This window comes from Salmo trutta, chromosome 14, assembly GCF_901001165.1.
Source record: "Salmo trutta chromosome 14, fSalTru1.1, whole genome shotgun sequence".
Classification (NCBI taxonomy): Eukaryota; Metazoa; Chordata; class Actinopteri; order Salmoniformes; family Salmonidae; genus Salmo; species Salmo trutta.
The window spans coordinates 59480631-59501209 of NC_042970.1; the positions used below are offsets into that span (position 1 = coordinate 59480631).

General features: G+C 43.4%; 1 protein-coding gene across 1 annotated transcript in view; it reads right to left on the reverse strand.

Moving 5' to 3' along the window:
- The window catches only part of LOC115208484 (heterogeneous nuclear ribonucleoprotein L-like), a 61499-nt gene extending 44278 nt beyond the window's left edge, over positions 1–17221 (reverse strand). The window contains exon 1 of the mRNA XM_029776569.1: positions 16835–17221. Coding sequence (XP_029632429.1) covers positions 16835–17047 — 213 coding nt within the window. The 5' untranslated portion in view covers positions 17048–17221. The remainder of the gene's footprint in view (positions 1–16834) is intronic.
- Positions 17222–20579: the final 3358 nt, after the last annotated feature.

Sequence of the window (20579 nt, forward strand, 5' to 3'; positions counted from 1 at the left end):
TCTCAGACACACACACGCGCGCGCGCACGCGCGCACACATCCACACCCACGCAAACACACGGCCGAATCTTTTCAACTCCTCAACCCAGAACTGCAGAGTATGAGCATAGCAAGCAATATCCTGCACAATACATCACTTAGGGACGCCTTCGAAGCCAGCTGTCAGAAAAATACTGCATTGCATTGGCCAATGTCGACTCCCCTCTGCAGCCACGGTAATCAACAATGTTCAAACAGTGTTAGCGTCGTCAGGCTAAGGCCACAGCAGACACAAACACAACTCAAGAAAGGGCTATAGTGTGATCCCTATCCTTAACGCCCTTTGAGTTGATGCTGGAGGCTATTTTTGTATCCTTCTTTATTAAATAGATGGCTATTCTCTCAAACAATCATCTGGAGGGCAATTGGGACAGCACACGACCCTGCAGTGTAATAGACACACACGCACCCATACACACACACACACAGCGCCTTAAAGGGATAGTTCAGGATTTTGGCAATGAAGCTCTTTATCTACTCCCCAGAGTCAGATAAACCCGCGGATACCATTTTTATGTCTCTGCGTCCAGTATAAAGGAAGTTAGAGGTATTTTCACAAGCCAACGCTAACTAGCGTTAGCGCCATGACAACATAACCCCAGCGGGACTCTGGACTTTTGCCCACTCGAAGGTAGTGCGCCATCCAATAAATTATAACTCATCACCGTTTCCTCTATATGAGAGTGGGCTGGCCTTCCTTAGCTCTTCGGAGACTGAGGAAGGCCAGACTAACTACGTTTTTATTAATAAGGCCATACTGAGACAGCTCCCATTTGACCTGTGTACCTACATTGTCCAGCAGACAAATGCCTGTGCTCATATGACAGTGTTTTGTTGACTGAGCCTTAGGCCCGTACAGTACCAGTTATCAGCCCCTTCCGCTTGGAATGAGCTTCAAAAGGCCCTGAAATTACAGGAGCTCATCCCTCAAAATGAGTTTAAAGGTAAGATAAACACTATGATGGAAAGTGAAGTGGGGGGGGGGGGGGGGCTGTCAATAATTTGAAGCCTAGTTGCTCCACACCTCCCCAAACCATCTTGCTGCTCAATGTGTAAATGTATGCTTTTAAACTGTAGTGCTTTGTGTTTTATGTTGTAAAAGTGTCGGAAACTTTGTGTGCTACTATTCCGGCCAGGCCTCTCTTGTAAAATAGATTTTGAATTATATTGAGACGAACCTGGTAAAATCAAATAAATAAAAGAACAGAAACTGGGTGATTACCATCATCAAACGACGAGAGGAAGGCATAAAATATCCCCATCGTCCAGCTGCCCGTGCCCTTTCTGCCTATGGGCCCTGGTCAAAAGTAATGCAGAGAATAGGATGCCATTGGAGATGTACACCTTCTCTCTCCTTTCCTTCTCACCCATGCAGCCACAGAGGTTATTAATATGGATATGATTGGATTCTATGCCCTACTTTTAAAATTACACATTGACATTCGGGAGGAATTTTCCACCACTTTGATGATCTTCACAGACTCCCCCCCCATCTCTTTCTCTATATTGTTTTAACATTGTGCGCGCCGAAGCTTGCTTTTTATTTCCACTTCAAAGGGGAAGCCTATTTTCACCAGGCTGCAGGCTTTTGGATTGTTTCTGTGTTGTTGCGTGCACAATGAAACTGTTATTGATGATCATGCGTTTTTGGCATGTGAAAAACGAGGCTTTGACGAGACTGCGATGCGCACGGTGCATTGCGATCAATGTGTGTATTTTTGAAAATCATTCAAGGCTGTTATACATGATAATCCCCATATTCACCATGAAATTGATCATCAACCTTTGACAGAAAGTTGCTTGAAAAACATGATAACTGTTCATAGATCTCATCTGATGGACCAGGGCCTGTATGATGATAATAATCATCCTAATTTGGGGGTGCTTACTGTATATAGTCTTGGTTCACTATATGTACAAGTGGGTAACCTGTACAGGTGTGAGGTTTTTGACATATCCCATTTCCCCTGAGACCTCCTCGGAGAGGGTCGGGGAGTGTTAATATAGGATCAGTTTTGCCTTTTACATCATGATACGGTTATATGGGCGGGGGGCACCTGATCCAAGATCCGCGATGCTTTTTGGTTTCTTGATTTTCTTTTGGTGTAAAGATTCCAGTCGCATGGCTGGAAAATATCCCTACGCCCACTCCCATTACTGTTTGAATATGATCATTTTTCTATTCATTTAATTCAAACAGCAGTGCAGCTACCACCATATTGCTTTTCCTCTCGTTGATTACAATGTATTCAGAGTTAATACATCCCAGTGCTCCTTTGAGAAATTCACCTTCAACCTCGAAGTTAAATAATGTCCCCACTGATCAGCATATCTGTTGAATGTGAGGTTAATAAACTACTTAGTATTAGAGAGAACATGCTTTACATACATCCTAACACACACACACACACCCACGCACGCCCACGCACGCACGCACCCACCCACGCACACACCCACACGCACACACACACACACACACACACTAGCCATATGCCTCAGTGGCTCAACATTGGAATGTGCCTTTGACTTCTAATTATCGCAGAAGAAAAAAGATTCACATCCAATTTTAATTTGGGTAACATCATTGGCATGCAGGTCTGTCTGAAATGCAAATGTCTTATAATTATGCCAACGTAAAAAAGGGCCAAACTTGTCAACAGATGTGGTGGAATATTCATTCTCATATCTTTACATATCAGACGAGTATTTTTAATCACTCAAACGCATAATCACCCTAATCACACGAAGAGATAACGAAATGATTGTTATTCTCATCAGACGCTGCCTAAAACATACAGGAAAAGGTGAAGAGGACCTTTACTACCAGATGAGTGAACGTGTAATGAGGTGAACCCATTCTCAGGAGATGGCTAACCTTGCCAGAGGCCTGAGGATTTGTGTTAACTTCCCGAGCTAATGACCAGCCTTGGCTATAGCTCAGCGAGCTAGCAGTCTTGTGACACGCGAGAGACCCTGATACGAACCACGGTTGGAACCATACTGAAATAGCCATTGAAACGCAGCTATTCAAAATAAACTAATGTTCCAAATGTTTCAGAAGGGCCAGTGAGGTGTGTCCGTCTCTTACTCAGTTTAGGCCATCATCAGATGTGCCATTATGTAGCCTGATTGCATTTCAAGCTGAAAAGCGCCAATAAATGTGAAGCATTTACTTGATTATTGATTGGCAGACTTTGATGATGTTAGTCCATCGTTTTGAGGCTGACAGAAACAGTAAAGACAGTGGCCTGGATTGGTCTAGCAGTTACTGTTGCTGTCACGGTTGTCGTCGGTGAAGGAGGACCAAAACGCAGCAGGCATGCGGTTGTTCATTTTGAACTTTTATTAAACTCCAAAATGAACATACAAAAATAACAAAACGAAACCATGAACAACAAAACAGTCTGGCTAGGCCCAAGGCTAAACACAGAACAATCTCCCACAAAATACAAGACAAACACACCAAACTAATATAGGACTTCCAATCAAAGGCAACACCAAACAGCTGCCTTCAATTGGAAGTCCAACCCCAATTAACTCAACATAGAAACACACACACTAGACTAACCATAGAATACATGAAAACCAAACAGTGCCCAAAAACCCCGGAATACTTAAATCAAATGCCCCTTCAACAAACACACCACCCCGAACCACATAAAACGAATACCCTCTGCCACGTCCTGACCAAACTACAATACCAATTAACCTTATACTGGCCAGGACGTGACAGTCGGCTTCAGAGCACATGTACAGGTGTACCTGATGTAGAGATTCATTTGATCACTCTGTTGTTGCAGAGAATTTTCCTGCGCAGCAGGAAATGCGAACTTGTTATGTATTAGAGGTTTAAAAAGGATTCTAAAGTTTGTAATTTCCACTTTAAAATGAAAAATGTATCAACCCCTACCAAAATGACCATTAATTATAATCGACATAATAATTCACATTTCCTGTTACTTCAGGATTATTTTCCTACATTTACATTTTAGTCATTTAGCAGACACTCTTCCTGCTGTGAGAAACTGGTCAAATTAAGATATGCAGGTTGTTGGCGTTTGAATTTAGTTAGCACCGCACCCATACTTTCCTGTCTCTCTTCACTATCTCTGTCCAGTAAAACAAAATAAAAATAAATGAAAGAAAATACGTAAACGCGTTTGAGAGTGATGGTAAGGGCTCGGCCATACGATCTCACAGTGGGTTACATCACGGCATGTTGCCACTACTACCAAAGTCACACCTGGTTGAGGAATCTCGAGAAGGCCACCGGCTTGTTCATCATGCTGACAGACCAGCAGGATTTAGCCGAGTGCCAATATACCCTGATACTGAATTATTATTCTTTTTTTTACTGAATCTCGCTCATTGTCTCCAATACTCCAAATGCCATAAGGTTTTTTTCCACCTCTATAACTGACTACAATGTCGAGGCTCTGCTAGAAGTTGGCGGTGTGAGGGGGAATCATTTTGATATCATGGATGGTCAGTCCTTGCATCCATAGCTCTGTCTATACATTGACGAGTGGTTACATTTCTCTAGCCCCATCCCTCAGCTTTTTACCGAAACAGGGGCGGGGAGTCTGCTTTGTTATTGTTTCAACTGCTGCTTGCCGCTTTAATGTAGACTCTAGTGCGGGGAAAGACTGGGACCAGAAATCAGCCCAGCATTTCTAACACACCGGGCCATTTTCTTCCCTCCAGGCCCCGTTATTAGCCAAATAATGATCATTTTGTGCAAAACCCCCAATTTTGACAACTGGGCAAAACAATTGCCCTATGGCCAGTCCGTCTCTGATGTGCTACAGCTTTCTCCAGGTGTATCTTACTTCGTCTTACTAATGGCAGTGAATCTCTTTCTACACCTACAATATGAACGCAGTACTTTCCCCAAACAGGAAATTAAAGAAGATAATGAAAATGTATAAATAAATCAGCAGCAATAGCAACATATGTAATATCCTCATCTCGTCTGTTTGGTGTTCTTGCGTTGAAAAATGCTAAGTCGTGTTGACCAAATGCCAACAGCTACTTTATGTAAATAAAGCCTCCTCAAAATGTATATTAGTCGTAAATGTGTCTCTGCTTCGAGCACGTCCTCGACACAACCTGTTTCAGTAAGTGTGCCTATCTCTGCGTGACATTTACCATGGTTAACAACACTAAAAACAATGTAAATGGTGCAGAAAAACCAACATTTCGGCTCTAGGCGAAATGATGTTAGCTTTGGAGAAGCATTAATAGACTAGGTCACAGGCCTCATTTACATATACTTCAATAAACCATACAACAACAAAAAAACAGTCGGGATCAGCATTAATTCCAGCGCCGGATTACATAAGACACTGACTCGCAAAAGCCAAGGAATACTAAGGAACGCCTCTCCGCCAGTATCTCTGATGTCAGAAAGGGTTGGGAGAAATAACGGCCCGCAGTGCGATGTGCCAGCTAAGTAGGGCATGTCGGGAGCTGCCGCCGCCAGCCTGCCTTCAGAACTCTCCTTTTGCAAGGAGGCAAACTGCTGCTTTCAAGCTCTCCCTCTGAAGACGATGCTGAGATCACAGAGTTGCGGAGATAAAGCGCCTGTGATTCAACTCCCCCACCTCCATCCCCTTCCCTCCTGCGCCCCACCCCCACTGGAGTCTCAAAATTAAACTTTAATGAAGACAGACAGGGCAGCAGAGTTAATATGGAGCTGCGCTGCCCGGTCCCTGGCTGGTTGCGGTGCAATGACGAGCAGCCAATGTTCAGCAGCACAGCCTTGAAGTCATGCTGGTACCCAGTGAATGTAGCCAAGTTATCGTTACTCATTGTGTATTTATTATTACTTTTATTAATACGTGTTATTACTTTTCTATTATTTCTCTGTTTTATTTCTCTCTTCATTGTTCGGAAGGGCCCGTAAGTAAGCATTTCACTGTTAGTTACACTTGTTGTTTACGAAGCATGTGACAAATAAAATTTGATTTGATTTGCATTGAGAGAGTTGCCAGACCAGTTGCTGTATGCTTATAAAGGGGGTTTCGAAGAAGATGGTGGCCACTGGCAAGGCCACAACCAACACCACCTATATCATATCAGCCCTTGCTAATGTTGCCATTGAATTGCTGTTTAAAAAATTCTGAGGTACCAGTATTGCCTCAAGAGATTTTCCATGTTGCTTTGTTTGGACTGGCACCGTAGAAAATGGTCATTGGCCACAGCAACCACTGTACCAACCCCCCCAAAAACGTTTGTTGTATATATAATGAACACAAATTAGGAAACAATATTTCCTATAAGTGAAGTGGACTGCAATTTTACATCTAGGCATTGCTTTGTAGGTGTGTAGACTAGGAAATGTTGAATAATATTTCAAAGAAAAGAAGCTCTCTCTCACTGCGCTCGCAGAGTATCCCTTATTTATTAAATGCCGACATTTCAGCCTCGCGACCGTCATCAGAGATCTTAACCAGTATTTCCTAGAACATGGTCACGTCAGTCTTGGTAGGGGGAACTGACTGGCTCACCCTATTCCCCATGTCTTACAGCAGTGGTTACATCAAGCGCAAGCTCTCGGCATAGTCTGGCCAAGACGCTGCAACTACTGCTGCACTGTGTTCACGGGACAGAGAGTTGGAGAGAGGGATAGAGAAAAGGAGATGAAGAACGAGAGAAAGGGAGAGGCCCAAGACAGAGGGGGAGGCCTCTGCTAAAGGGAGGGCGAGTTGGACAGAGAGCCTTATCCTGGTAATGAAGAGAGTCGGTCAACAAATCCTATCCCTCTCTCCCTCTACTACAGTCATCTGTTCATGTTTGCCTTTTCAATTGTTTGCACAGTGATTTCCGATGGGAATACACTTCACAGCAGTAGCCTCTCAGTTCTTGTTACACTCTCCAATTGGACAGCAGTACTGTTTTCCTGTTTTAGGTACAATAGCTTTAGGCGATCTCAACACCACGGCCATCTTCACAGACTAGGTTTCAAAATGTGTATTTCTGTGGCATTACAGCTCTAGCATGGTCCCGTATCTCTTTGCGCTGTCATGCTAACGGCCATAGCACTAGAAACACAGAGGCAGAAAGGTTGACTGCATATTCAATTCAAATTGAAATCTCTCTTTTTAAAGTCATCCTCCCCCCCACCTTCATCGACTTTTCCTAAATAAGTCTATTTAACACAGGTATGTTCCGCAGAGCATCTAATCCTCTTGCAGAGTCGCACACAGGTCAGATGTTTTGATTTCTAGATATTATCAGAAAGAGCAGATTCCCGAAGTGTCCAAAACACTGACCTTTTGACAATAACTCTCAAGATCGAAGAGATTCGCTCTATTTCAAAAGTTCCGTTTCTCAGAGAACAACCCCTGTTCCGTGCACTACACATAATGAGCATGTGGCAGCAGACAGCCTACAGTAACATAATGAAAATGCTAACGTGTTCTTTGAATTTTTGTATTCATTCATTCTAATGTTACCAAATACCTTCATAAACACAACCAAATAGCATGTATGAAATGTGTCTATTAGACTTATACTTGAACGTTGCAGTCAAAATGACTGCTCACTGGCTCAAAGTGGGGTCCCTCGAGGCCCTGCTTTTCTAGTGATAGGAGTTGGCTACAGAGCACAAACAGTTCTGGGATTAGACTGCAATACCTCATTTTCCCTACTGATTTGGGAGCAATATAAAATGATATCAAATAGAAAACTGTCGCAGCGGGCATAGCTGCCTCACTGCCTCACTGCTTGACACTTATGGGGCCAGCTAAGCTCCTGGAGGAAAAGGAAGAGACGATAGATCGAGAGACTGAAAGAGAATGGGGAAAGGTGGAGAATTTTGTTACACTCAAGCCTCAGCTGAGTTTAAATCATAAGCTCCTAAGTGACTCCTGATAACATCAGCACAGTGGGAATCTGCCCAAGAGCCTGTCAGCAAGGTAGAAGAAGAAGAAGGGTAGGAGATAGTTTTCTCTAACGATAATGATTCACTTCAAACACCCCCCTGGGAGCATAAAGCCTTTCCACTACAGCTCAATGAATTTAGGAGAGAGAGACTGAGAGATAGAGAGAGACAGACAGAGAGCGAGAGAGAGAGAGAGAGAGACAGACAGGGCGCAAGAAAGCACAAACAGCAAAGCTAAGAAAGATAGCATCAGTTGAACACTTCCTCTGGTGCGAGGAAGTCAAAAGGAAAGAAGAGAAAAAAAGAGCCACAACCACTTTAACATAAGCCATCTTTGCCATCTTCAGCATCTGTCGTAGGCAATAGTATTTCTTAAGAGGTCAACAGATGCTTGCGTTGTAGCTACCTTGTGGTGGAATGTGGAAAACAAGCGTACTAGACTGAGAGAAGAGAACGACACTTAGCAACACACAGACGTGTTCTTCAACCTTGACAGTGTTGATTGCTGGTTCGTCAAACATGAAACACCTTGGAGTCTCCTTTATCTCTGTTCAAATGTAGGTTTTTAGTTTCTAACAACTTTACATCGCTCCCTGAATGTAACATATTTTCTGAATGATTCTCTTTTTTTATTGTGTAATACTAGATTACCGATTGCCTGTCCCTGATACTCATCTTTATGACAGGATAAAAGCATACGATTTCTGATTTTATTTTGATCGAAGACAACACATGGGATTGGATCACTTTCAATGCAAACCAGCATACTTTATACAGGTACAGGCCAAGACAAAGACTGTTTGGTATACTTCAGTCTGCCTCAGAATGACAGGATGTCAGGAGGCAGAGACAGAGGGTTCAGCCCATCTTTGACAAACGGGCAATTCTACGGTGACAGAAAGAAGCCAAGACTCGGACTTTTCCACTTTAAAAGGATGCCAAACAAAAACCATTGATTGCAAAGTTAAACAAACCATACAACTCTAGGACTTTCAACAAAAAATTGGACAAAAACAGATTTAATCGAAAAAACTGTGAAGAGTAACAGGATGACATTTTCCAACAACTCTGTTAAATACTGTATCTAATCCAAAGTAATATTCAGAGAAGTCTGCATAAAGAATGGGGTGTCAGCTATGACATGACACCTTGACTTTGAAAAAAATCTATTTTGGTTATTGAACTACAGTAAGTGCAGTGGATTAACACCCAGTAACAGAATGATGGAAGCAGAGTGACATTATGGGGCCCTCCCTGATCTGTGCTATACAGATCAGGGAGGGCCCTGGTGTATCCTGAATAGGTACACAAAGCTAGAACAATGATATATCCTCCTTTGCATGGTTGGGTATTATTCTACACACTAGCTATTATTATAATGAGCTCAGACACAAAATAATACCATATTTGGTTGGTCCGAAACGGACCAAATCTGTGCCAATCATAGACGTCTATGTTTCACAAGTTTGGGCATCCCAGTACAACACAGTAGAGCTCAGTACAGTAAAATACAGTGGAGTTCTGTACAGTACTGTTTAGTAGACTATAAGCTAGTTTAGTACAGTACAGTAAAGTACCGTACAATACAGTAAATTATACTGTACTTTACTTGTGTGCTCTACTGTGCTGTACTAAACCATTCTCTACTGTACAGTAAAGTACTGTACTTTATTGTACTGACCAATACTATACTCTACTGTACTGTATTGTGCTGTTCAAACATGAAACAGATGTCTATGATTGGTTCAGATTTGGACTGACCATATTTTCACTGCTTTTGAATGTCCATGGATGTCCGGTGTCGGTCAGTGCTCAGTGGGTGAGAGGGCTGGCTACAGTAAAGAGAAAGAGAGGTGGCTCGTGGGTAGGTGTCAGTAGTGACGGGGGAAAGATCTATACAGTTACATATTGGGATATTATCTGACGATATATCGTATAGTAACGTTTTGACAATATCGCAATATAATTTTTGCGCTAGTTTGCTGTACCGGCACAAAAACTCCAGTCTTTTTCCTTCATAGCTTGTTCTCCATCTTCTTTTTAAACAGGGAGCCAATTTAGTTTTCGGCACTTTTACTTCCATGACTGATCAAAACCAGTTTTCTCATGGCTCCCTCTCGTCCCTCTGGTGAGCAATATGTTCGGAACATCGCATCGCAATAAAATCACAGTAGGGAATTGCAACACATATAGAATTGTGAGAATCGCAATACATATCGTATTGGCACCTAAGTATCATAATAATATCGTATCGTGAGGTCCCTGGTCATTCTCAGCCCTAGGTGTCAATAAGAGCTGGAAGTGGTGACATTAACTGGAGAGAGAGTAGATAGACAGGGAGAGAGAGAGGGAGGTGGTGTCCAGACTGTTTTCACACTCTTGGTTTGACCATGAGACAGAAGGAGAAAGAAAACAGTTATGGGCTGAACATAACAGTAGGACAGTGGAAGGGAGGACAGTAGAAGGTGACCCAACTGTGGTTTGTGACTACTATACATTTTCATTGCAGCCATTCCAGTTTCAGTCATTCTGTTACTGATTTGGTAATAGAATAACACGCTTTAATCACATAATAAATCATAAACCAAATGTTATCCGTAAAAACACTAGAACTAATTAGCAGGTCTACCTTTACAGTACTTGTTACTTCTGTGAACTTTCATTATCCTCCCTCCTCATGAGGGAGAGAAATTAGAAAATATCTTAAAGATATGTGGTGTTTTGGTAACAGAATGACAAGACACTAGGCATTATTTCTTAAACTTACAGATGGCAAATCATTTTGGCAAAACTAAATATAAATGATATTAGTTGGCAGGGGACTTTACTTCAGCATTATTGTGTTTTGATTTATTTCTAATACCCTTTAAGACTATTTCTGCTGGATGTTTTCTAAGATCCCTTTTCCATCTGTTTGACCAGAAATCAAAGCCTTTGCTTATTCCTAATTTTTAGGATGTAAAATGTAGAGACATTTATATATGCCTTAATTTCTCAAAGGTATTTACTCTTAGATGTCATTTGACACCCAATTTGATGTGCTCCTATGAACTTCTCATGTTAAATCAAATCAAAGTTGATTTGTCACGTGCGCTGAATACAACAGGTGTAGACCTTACAGTGAAATGCTTACTTACAGGCTCTAACCAACAGTGCGAAGAGAAAAAAAAGAAGGTATATGTGTGTGTGTGTAGGTAAGTAAAGAAATAAAACAACAGTAAAAGACATTTGAAAAATAAGAGTAGCAAGGCTATATACAGACACCGGTTAGTCAGGCTTATTGAGGTAGTATGTACATGTAGGTATGGTTAAAGTGACTATGCATATATGATGAACAGAGAGTAGCAGCAGCGTAAAAAGAGGGGTTGGCGGGTGGTGGGACACAATGCAGATAGCCCGTTTAGCCAATGTGCAGGAGCACTGGTTGGTCGGGCCAATTGACGTAGTATGTACATGAATGTATAGTTAAAGTGACTATGCATATAAGATAAACAGAGAGTAGCAGCAGCGTAAAAGAGGGGTTGGGGGGGGGGGGACACAATGCAAATAGTCCGGGTAACCATTTGGTTACCAGTTCAGGAGTCTTATGGCTTGGGGGTAAAAACTGTTGAGAAGCCTTTTTGTCCTAGACTTGGTACTCCGGTACCGCTTGCCATGCGGTAGTAGAGAGAACAGTCTATGACTGGGGTGGCTGGGGTCTCTGACAATTTTCAGGGCCTTCCTTTGACACCGCCTGGTGTAGAGGTCCTGGATGGCAGGCAGCTTTGCCCCAGTGATGTACTGGGCCGTACGCACTACCCTCTGAAGTGCCTTGCGGTCGGAGGCCGAGCAATTGCCGTACCAGGCAGTGATGCAACCGGTCAGGATGCTCTCGATGTTGCAGCTGTAGAACCTTTTGAGGATCTCAGGACCCATGCCAAATCGTTTTAGTTTCCTGAGGGGGAATAGGCTTTGTCGTGGCCTCTTCACGACTGTCTTGGTGTGTTTGGACCATTCTAATTTGTTGTTGATGTGGACACCAAGGAATTTGAAGCTCTCAACCTGCTCCACTACAGCCCCGTTGATGAGAATGGGGATGTGCTCGGTGCTCCTCTTCCTGTAGTCCACAATCATCTCCTTACTCTTGGTTATGTTGAGGGATAGGTTGTTATTCTGGCACCACCGCCCAGGTCTCTGACCTCCTCCCTATAGGCTGTCTCGTCGTTGTCGGTGATCAGGCCTACCACTGTTGTGTCGTCAGCAAACTTAATGATGGTGTTGGAGTCGTGCCTGGCCATGCAGTCGTGGGTGAACAGGGAGTACAGGAGGGGACCGAGCACGCACCCCTGGGGAGCTCCAGTGTTGAGGATCAGCGTGGCAGATGTGTTGCTACCTACCCTCACCACCTGGGGGCGGCCCGTCAGGAAGTCCAGGATCCAGTTGCAAAGGGAGGTGTTTAGTCCCAGGTTCCTTAGCTTAGTGATGAGCTTTGAGGGTACTATGGTGTTGAACACTGAGCTGTAGTCAATGAATAGCATTCTCACATAGGTGTTCCTTTTGTCCAGGTGGGAAAGGGCAGTGTGGAGTGCAATATAGATTGCATCATCTGTGGATCTGTTTGGGCGGTATGCAAATTGGAATGGGTCTAGGGTTTCTGGGATAATGGTGTTGATGTGAGCCATTAACAGCCTTTCAAAGCACTTCATGGCTACGGATGTGAGTGCTACGGGTCTGTAGTCATTTAGGCAGGTTGCCTTTGTGTTCTTGGGTACAGGGACTATGGTGGTCTGCTTGAAACATGTTGGTATTACAGACTCAATCAGGGACATGTTGAAAATGTCAGTGAAGACACCTGCCAGTTGGTCAGCACATGCCCGGAGCACACGTCCTTGTAATCCATCTGGCCCCGCAGCCTTGTGAATGTTGACCTGTTTAAAGGTTTTACTCACGTCGGCTACGGAGAGCGTGATCACACAGTCGTCCGGAACAGCTGATGCTCTCATGCATGCCTCAGTGTTGCTTGCCTCGAAGCGAGCATAGAAGTGATTTAGCTCGTCTGGTAGGCTCGTGTCACTGGGCAGCTCGCGGCTGTGCTTCCATTTGTAGTCTGTAATAGTTTGCAAGCCCTGCCACATCCGACGAGCGTCGGAGCCGGTGTATTATGATTCAATCTTAGCCCTGTATTGACGCTTTGCCTGTTTGATGGTTCATCGCAGGGCATAGCAGGATTTCTTGTAAGCTTCCGGGTTAGAGTCCCGCACCTTGAAAGCGGCAGCTCTACCCTTTAGCTCAGAGCGAATGTTGCCTGTAATCCATGGCTTCTGGTTGGGGTATGTACGTACAGTCACTGTGGGGACGACGTCCTCAATGCACTTATTGATAAAGGCAGTGACTGATGTGGTGTATTCCTCAATGTCATCGGAAGAATCCCGGAACATGTTCCAGTCTGTGATAGCAAAACAGTCCTGTAGCTTAGCATCTGCTTCATCTGACCATTTATAGACCGAGTCACTGGTGCTTCCTGCTTTAATTTTTGCTTGTAAGCAGGAATCAGGAGGATAGAGTTGTGGTCGGATTTACCAAATGGAGGGCGAGGGAGAGCTTTGTACACGTCTCTGTGTGTGGAGTACAGGTGATCTAGAATTCTTTTTTTTGTGCTCATGGTTCTTTTTACATGGAAATTCCCAAATCTAGTTTGGGAAGTAGACCATACACTGGTAACCTAGCCTGGTCCTAGATCTGTTTATGCGATGTAGAATAAAATAGAATAATATTTAGCGGAAATATAAATACAAGCAAGGCACTCAAACTAATTTACAGTAAAATAATTACACATGTACCTTGGAAGGGGATATGCAGAGCAAAGCTTTGAATTGAGAAAATGTATATTTGTAGCATTCAATCTAATGTCCACAGTTAGTATGGATATTGGAATATAGTCCCAGTCAAAGTTCTCCCAGAGCTGTGCCACCCAGATCCACACTGAAGCTAATTTCTTAGCTAAGCTGCCGCCGCCCTTTCTCTGAAAACAGGTTCCATGCAGCCCAAAGCTGAGGCTTTAGTCATACTGGTATGAGCCGCCGTTTGTAACATGCTATATTCTGTGGAAATGATTAATTCCGTGTCACAAAATGCAAACATTGCCATCTTTTGTGCCCACAAAATGCCAAACGGTTATACACCGAAACCCCATGAGGGACTGTTTGCCTCCCAAATAGCACCCTATTCCCTATATAGTTCACTACTTTTGACCAGGACCCATATGTCTTTGGTCAAAAGTAGTGCACTATATAGGGAATATTTTGCCATTTGGGAGATTCATCCCGGCATCTGAACAAAGCTCTGCCACCCACCCAGATGTTTATCAGCCAGGGCCCTTGGCTTTATGAGATAGTGCCTAGCGTCGCGCCAGTAGTAGCATTACTACCATCCACGAGACCACGATGTAATTCCCTCTTTGCATATGCCAATGGGATACGATTAAGAATGCAAACTGCACCTCAATCTATCTCTCCCTATCAAACACACCCACGAGGCTCATTGTTAGGCACGTAATAAAAATGTTAATGTTCTATTGAGCCCCGATAAGGCCTACCGCCGCCCACCTAGGCTCTTCTGATGTGCTTGTCAGGGCTGGGGATCACTTTCACATAGGGGACGCTGTCTGGTGGCATTCCAAATGGCACCCTATTCCTTATATAGCGCACTGCTTTTGACCAGGGACCTGACATTTGGGATGCATCCTCTGCCATTGCCCAAACCGAGGAGCTATTGTTGCAAAGCCAAGTAGGAGATTGATATACCAATAAAAAGTGTAGTGAATAAAACCATATAGGAAGTCTCCACTTCCCCCTTCCTCGTGCCAATAAAAAATGATAGACAATCAGTTACCAGAAGGTGATGGTGATAATCCGTTAACAGGCAGGCTATTAAAAGAGGAGCGGAGGTAACCGTAACAACATGCTACTGTTGAACACATGAGAGGGTGTGATGTCATGTGTTATATACCGTGGTTGGAAAGTGTTTCCCCTTGATTTGACTCTTATTGATAATCCTTTAACGGACAATCTATCAAAAAGGGGAGCGGTGCTACCGTTGAACACAGGGGAGGTGTGTGAAGTGTCAATGTCACGTATACTTCCTTCCGGCCTCTAGGTCATCAGGCCGCTGATTATACCGCACATCCTGTCACCGTCGTCAAGCGCCCCCGCGCCTCATGACACTCACCTGGACTCCATCACCACCTTGATTATCTTCCCTATATCTGTCACTCCTCTTGGTTCTTTCTTCAGGTGTTATTGACTCTGTTTCATGTCGGTTCGTTGTTGTGGTTATTGTTTATGTTTATTTATTAAAACACCCGCTCCCTGTACTTGCTTCCCGACTCTCAGCGCACTCGTTACAGTCAAAGTATGCCAAAGAGGAAAAGTGTTCCCTCTTGATTTGACTCTTTCTTAAATGACCAATTTGAGGCATCAGGGCGAAATACCAAAATCTGTTTTATTTTATTAACTCTTATTTTACTAGGTACTAGGTTGACTAAGAACACATTATTACAGCAAGAGTTTGGGGAAGGGATATCCAATATCCAAGATTGAGAACATTTGGGCCAGTTTTTCAGACACAGATTAGGCCTAATCTTGGACTAAAACGTGCTTTCAATTGAAAATCTCCATTGAGAATGCTTTTTTTACTCCAGGACTAGGACAAAAATGTTTCAAATTAATGTTTAATTTATTTAGACTGTGGGTCTTTAAGAAATGCCAGGAGGAACACACTGGATGTCTTGGCAGCCCACAAAGGTGCTGGTCCAAAGTTTGAACAGGAGTGTGTGTTTTCGGTTGATTGGACGAGTGATAGCACTGTCTGTGGCTTCACAGGGAGCAGCAAATGTCAAATACGACCAGATAAGCAGTGCTCAACCAGGCAGACTCCATGACCACTCTGTATTCAAATGGTTACATTTCTCTTACAGCTCTCTCTGGAGATGGACCTGATGCAGCATGTGTGATTTGGAATCCTAAACTAACCCTCCTGTATTTCTCATAAAGGATCCTAGACCACAAATCTAGATATAGAATACTTTGGGTTATGAAGTCTATTTCAGCATGTGGATAAACATTTGTGTTCATACTTTTGTAGATAACCATGTAAATACATATTTATGAGGATAATATTATGTTGTGACTGTGAATGTACGTACTTCAGAGCATCTCTGTCATCCTCTTTGGTGAAACAATGTTAGCCTTGGGTGAGAAATGGGATATGGTTCTTCACAGTGACATTCATCCAAATGTTATAATAAATATTTTAAGCCCCAGTTCATAGCGTTTGTCTAAATTTAGTTAAGCTAAGACACCCACGGATACATTTCTTCGGGGGACAGTCTCTAAATCGATGGTAGCCTGCGTATTATTTGTCTCGTTATTATTAAGACAAAATAGATTTCAAGCCGCCAGACTGTCGGGGACACTAATGTAAAATCAAATTACGGGGTAACGAAGTTAAATAGCGTGCTTCGTTCGGCTGAGAACTCCCAAGTCTTGTGTTCTGATAGCTATGAGCTACACAGCTCCACACACTTTCTATGGACAATTTTTGATCTTTCATTTTTAATTTGTAAGCTTTCTAAAGAAAATTGCTAGATATATTGGACACAAAACTAAATTGTCATTATTGGAAATCAGTCCTTAAATAATCAAGTAGCCTAAAGATTCTCAGAACTGCGGCTGGATCAAAGGCCCATCTGTCAATCCAAGTCAAAAAAACTTTATTGAAGACTGTCACTTGCCCAATAAATGTATGAGAGATAGAAAACAACACTGACTTGTTTCTTTGAATATGGTCATTGATGATGCTCACTTTCTTTTTCAAAGCCAAGCATCCATCTAAGGAACATAAGACAATGGGCAATGTTATGTCTACACCCACCTTTCTTCCAGACCCATATTTTTTTGTGGACCACCGGGCCCGGTTTTCCCCGGCGGTCCCCGTAGCATCCTCCTCATCTCCTAGCAGCCCCGCGGAAGCCGTATCGGAATCCTCCCCTTCCTCCAAATCCTCTCCCTCCTCCACGTCCATCGTTTTGAGACGCTTAGGTGCTCTCTCGTATTCCCCTTCCTCGTATTCCTCAATGAGAGACATTGTTGATGAATAGCAACAATTTTTTGGTGTTAGATGAATTCACCACCTGAGAAATAAATCACAAAAAAAGCAGTCCGGAAAGTTGCATGCACGTGGCTCTAAAACAGAATGTCGACCAAGCGAACTAGAATTCTGACAGCTGTGCGCATTGACGGTAATGCCACCCTCCAATACGCCCCCTTCTTGTGCGTGCACCTTCACTCTTTTGTTCACATTGCAGATTTTCTTCCATTGGACAACCTTTGCTTGTGTTCTGAATATAGTCGTTGATTGGCTATGGCGGTTAGGCGTTAAAAGCGAAAATATGATCGAAGCTTCTGTGTCGCCGAAGACGAGCCACAGTTTGTAGTCTATGTGCATACCATCAAAGAGTAAACCACTAGGCCTAATTAAAAGGTAAACAATGAAGCAAATGTATCCCATGACACTTCACATTTTAGTCATTTAGCAGATGCTCTGACTTACAGGAGCAATTATAGTTACGTAACCGACCTACCTAGTTAGCTCAGGAATTTCGAACCAGCAACCTTTCGGTTACTGGCCCAATGCTCTTAACAGCTAGGTGACCTGCCGCCCTACTTTTACATGAAATAGCACTTCATTTCTATAGGCAATCCATAGGCTATTGATCAAGTACTATTCTGTTATTAGTATGTAATAGTACGGTAGTATTAGACTTAGAACTACACAATGAAGAAAACAGTCTAGTTGTTTCAACTAATTACTATTAAGTAACTGGGCATCTTACCTAAAAAAGGCTGTGGAACCAGCAGGGTTGGAATAATGCAGGGGCTTACCGGGGCTGAAGCCCCTGGGCCCAGGCCCGTGGGGGGCCTAAGAGGCAACAATTTTGTATTTAAATAAGCAAATATATTTACAGTACCAGTCAAAAGTTTGGACACAGCTACTCATTCAAGGGTTTTTCTTTATTTTTACTATTTTCTACATTGTAGAATAATAGTGATGACATCAAACAATGAAATAACACATGGAATCATGTAGTAACCAAAAAAGTGTTAAACAAATCAAAATATATTTTATACTTAAAATTCTTAAAAGTAGCCACGCTTTGTCTTGATGACAGCTTTGCACATGCTTGGCATTCTCTCAACCACCTTCATGAGGTAGTCACCTGGAATGCATTTCAATTAACAGGTGTACCTTGTTAAAAGTTAATTTGTGGAATTTCTTTCCTTAACCCTTTCATGCGTGAGTTCCAAATATCTCCAACGGTCGCCCCAGCGTGAGTTTTTTTTATGCACAAGATGTTAGAACATTCTCTCCATTCCAGAATGTGATTGTTACGCAACAGTACATTTAATCTGCGCTGCCCTCAAACCAAGGAATTTAGCCTGTTTTTATTTATTCAATTTCAAATGATTTTCTAACAAGTTTTTATTTTCTAAGAACACTTTGAATTGAGGTGTGTTCCGCCTCCTCATTCATTCATCCCAGAATTGTCATTTTTACTTTTGCGGAAAATTAAATTTTTGGGACATTTCTGACCAGGACAAAATTCCCCAAGCACTTCCCAATTGTTTGTGCAGTTCAAGTCTGCAGACATTTGAGCATCTCCCATCAGAACAGGATCTGCACACATGTTCACATTTTCCATCTGTTGCTCGCATCGCAGTCATTATTGATTTCGATACTAATAATAACTTTGGAAATGTGTGCGTTCCTATCAAAGTAAGTGCCTTATTACGTTGTAATAGTTTCTGTATGTCGTTTCTATTGTAGCTTACTGTATGTATGGAGCATAATCTATTTGTGTATATTCCCTATAACCGCGGATACGTGAGGTGATGTTACTCATTTCATAACCTTTATGGTGTTATATTCAATCAAGCTTATGTAGCTAGCTACATTCTTATATCATCTCTGTAAAACATTGCTAATTGCGTCAGAGAAGTATTACCTTGTGTTGTATTTTGAAGCTACCCTTTCCTTATGACTCCCAAGTGGCAAATAGTCCAGGCACACAATGCAAATAGTCCGTGAAGCCATTTGATTACCTGTTCAGGAGTCTTATGGCTTGGGGGTAAAAACTGTTGAGAAGCCTTTTTGTCCTAGACTTGGCACTCCGGTACCACTTGCCATGCGGTAGTAGAGAAAATAGTTTATGACTGGGGTGGCTGGGGTCTTTGAAAATCTTTAGGGCCTTCCTCTGACACCGCCTGGTGTAGAGGTCCTGGATGGCAGGCAGCTTAGCCCCAGTGATGTACTGGGCCGTTCGCACTACCCTCTGTAGTGCCTTGCGGTCAGAGGCCGAGCAATTGCCGTACCAGGCAGTGATGCAACCGGTCAGGATGCTCTCGATGTTGCAGCTGTAGAACCTTTTGAGGATCTCAGGACCCATGCCAAATCTTTTTAGTTTCCTGAGGAGGAATAGGCTTTGTCGTGCCCTTTCACGACTGTCTTGGTGTGTTTGGGCCATTCTAGTTTGCTGGTGATGTGGACACCAAGGAACTTGAAGCTCTCAACCTGCTCCACTACAGCCCCGTTGATGAGAATGTGGGCGTGCTCGGTCCTCCTTTTCCTGTAGTCCACAATCATCTCCTTAGTCTTGGTTACGTTGAGGGATAGGTTGTTATTCTGGCACCACTCGGCCAGGTCTCTGACCTCCTCCCTATAGGCTGTCTCGTCGTTGTCGGTGATCAGGCCTACCACTGTTGTGTCGTCAGCAAACTTGTGTCGTCAGCAAACTGGTGCTGGAGTCGTGCCCGGCCATGCAGTCGTGGGTGAACAGGGAGTACAGGAGGGGACTGAGCACGCACCCCTGGGGAGCTCCAGTGTTGAGGATCAGCGTGGCAGATGTGTTGCTACCTACCCTCACCACCTGGGGGTGGCCCGTCAGGAAGTCCAGGATCCAGTTGCAGAGGGAGGTGTTTAGTCCCATTATCTTAGTGATGAGCTTTGAGGGTACTATGGTGTTGAAAGCTGAGCTGTAGTCAATGAATAGCATTCTCACATAAGTGTTCCTTTTGTCCAGGTGGGAAAAGGCAGTGTGGAGTGCAATAGAGATTGCATCATCTGTGGATCTGTTTGGGCGGTATGCCAATTGGAGTGGGTCTAGGGTTTCTGGGATAATGGTGTTGATGTGAGCCATTACCAGGAAGGTAAACGTTTCACTAATTGTTGTCACCCATTTATCGATTTTCCCCCTCACTCCTGGCTCTCTCTTCTCCTGTAGCTCCAAGGCGTAGCGATTGGTCTCCTCTACTATGTTTCCCACCAGCTCCTCTGTCAGAAACAACTTGAAGCACTCTGCCTCAGTTGGAAATGGCAAGGGGCGTTGCACTCCAGACTGGGGCTCGTCAAAGCAAACAGCAGGGTCAGGAGGGGTGAAATGGCTGGCGACCTTCCAGCTACCACAGAACTCCTGTACTTCATCCACTGTCTGTCTGCTTCCATCACCACCAGCATCTTCAAAGGGACCTGGGACTTCGTCAGTGGACAAGGGAACCTCAGATTCAGGGTTCTCAATGGCTACAAGGTTGGGGGGCAACTACTCACTGTCACTGTCAGAATC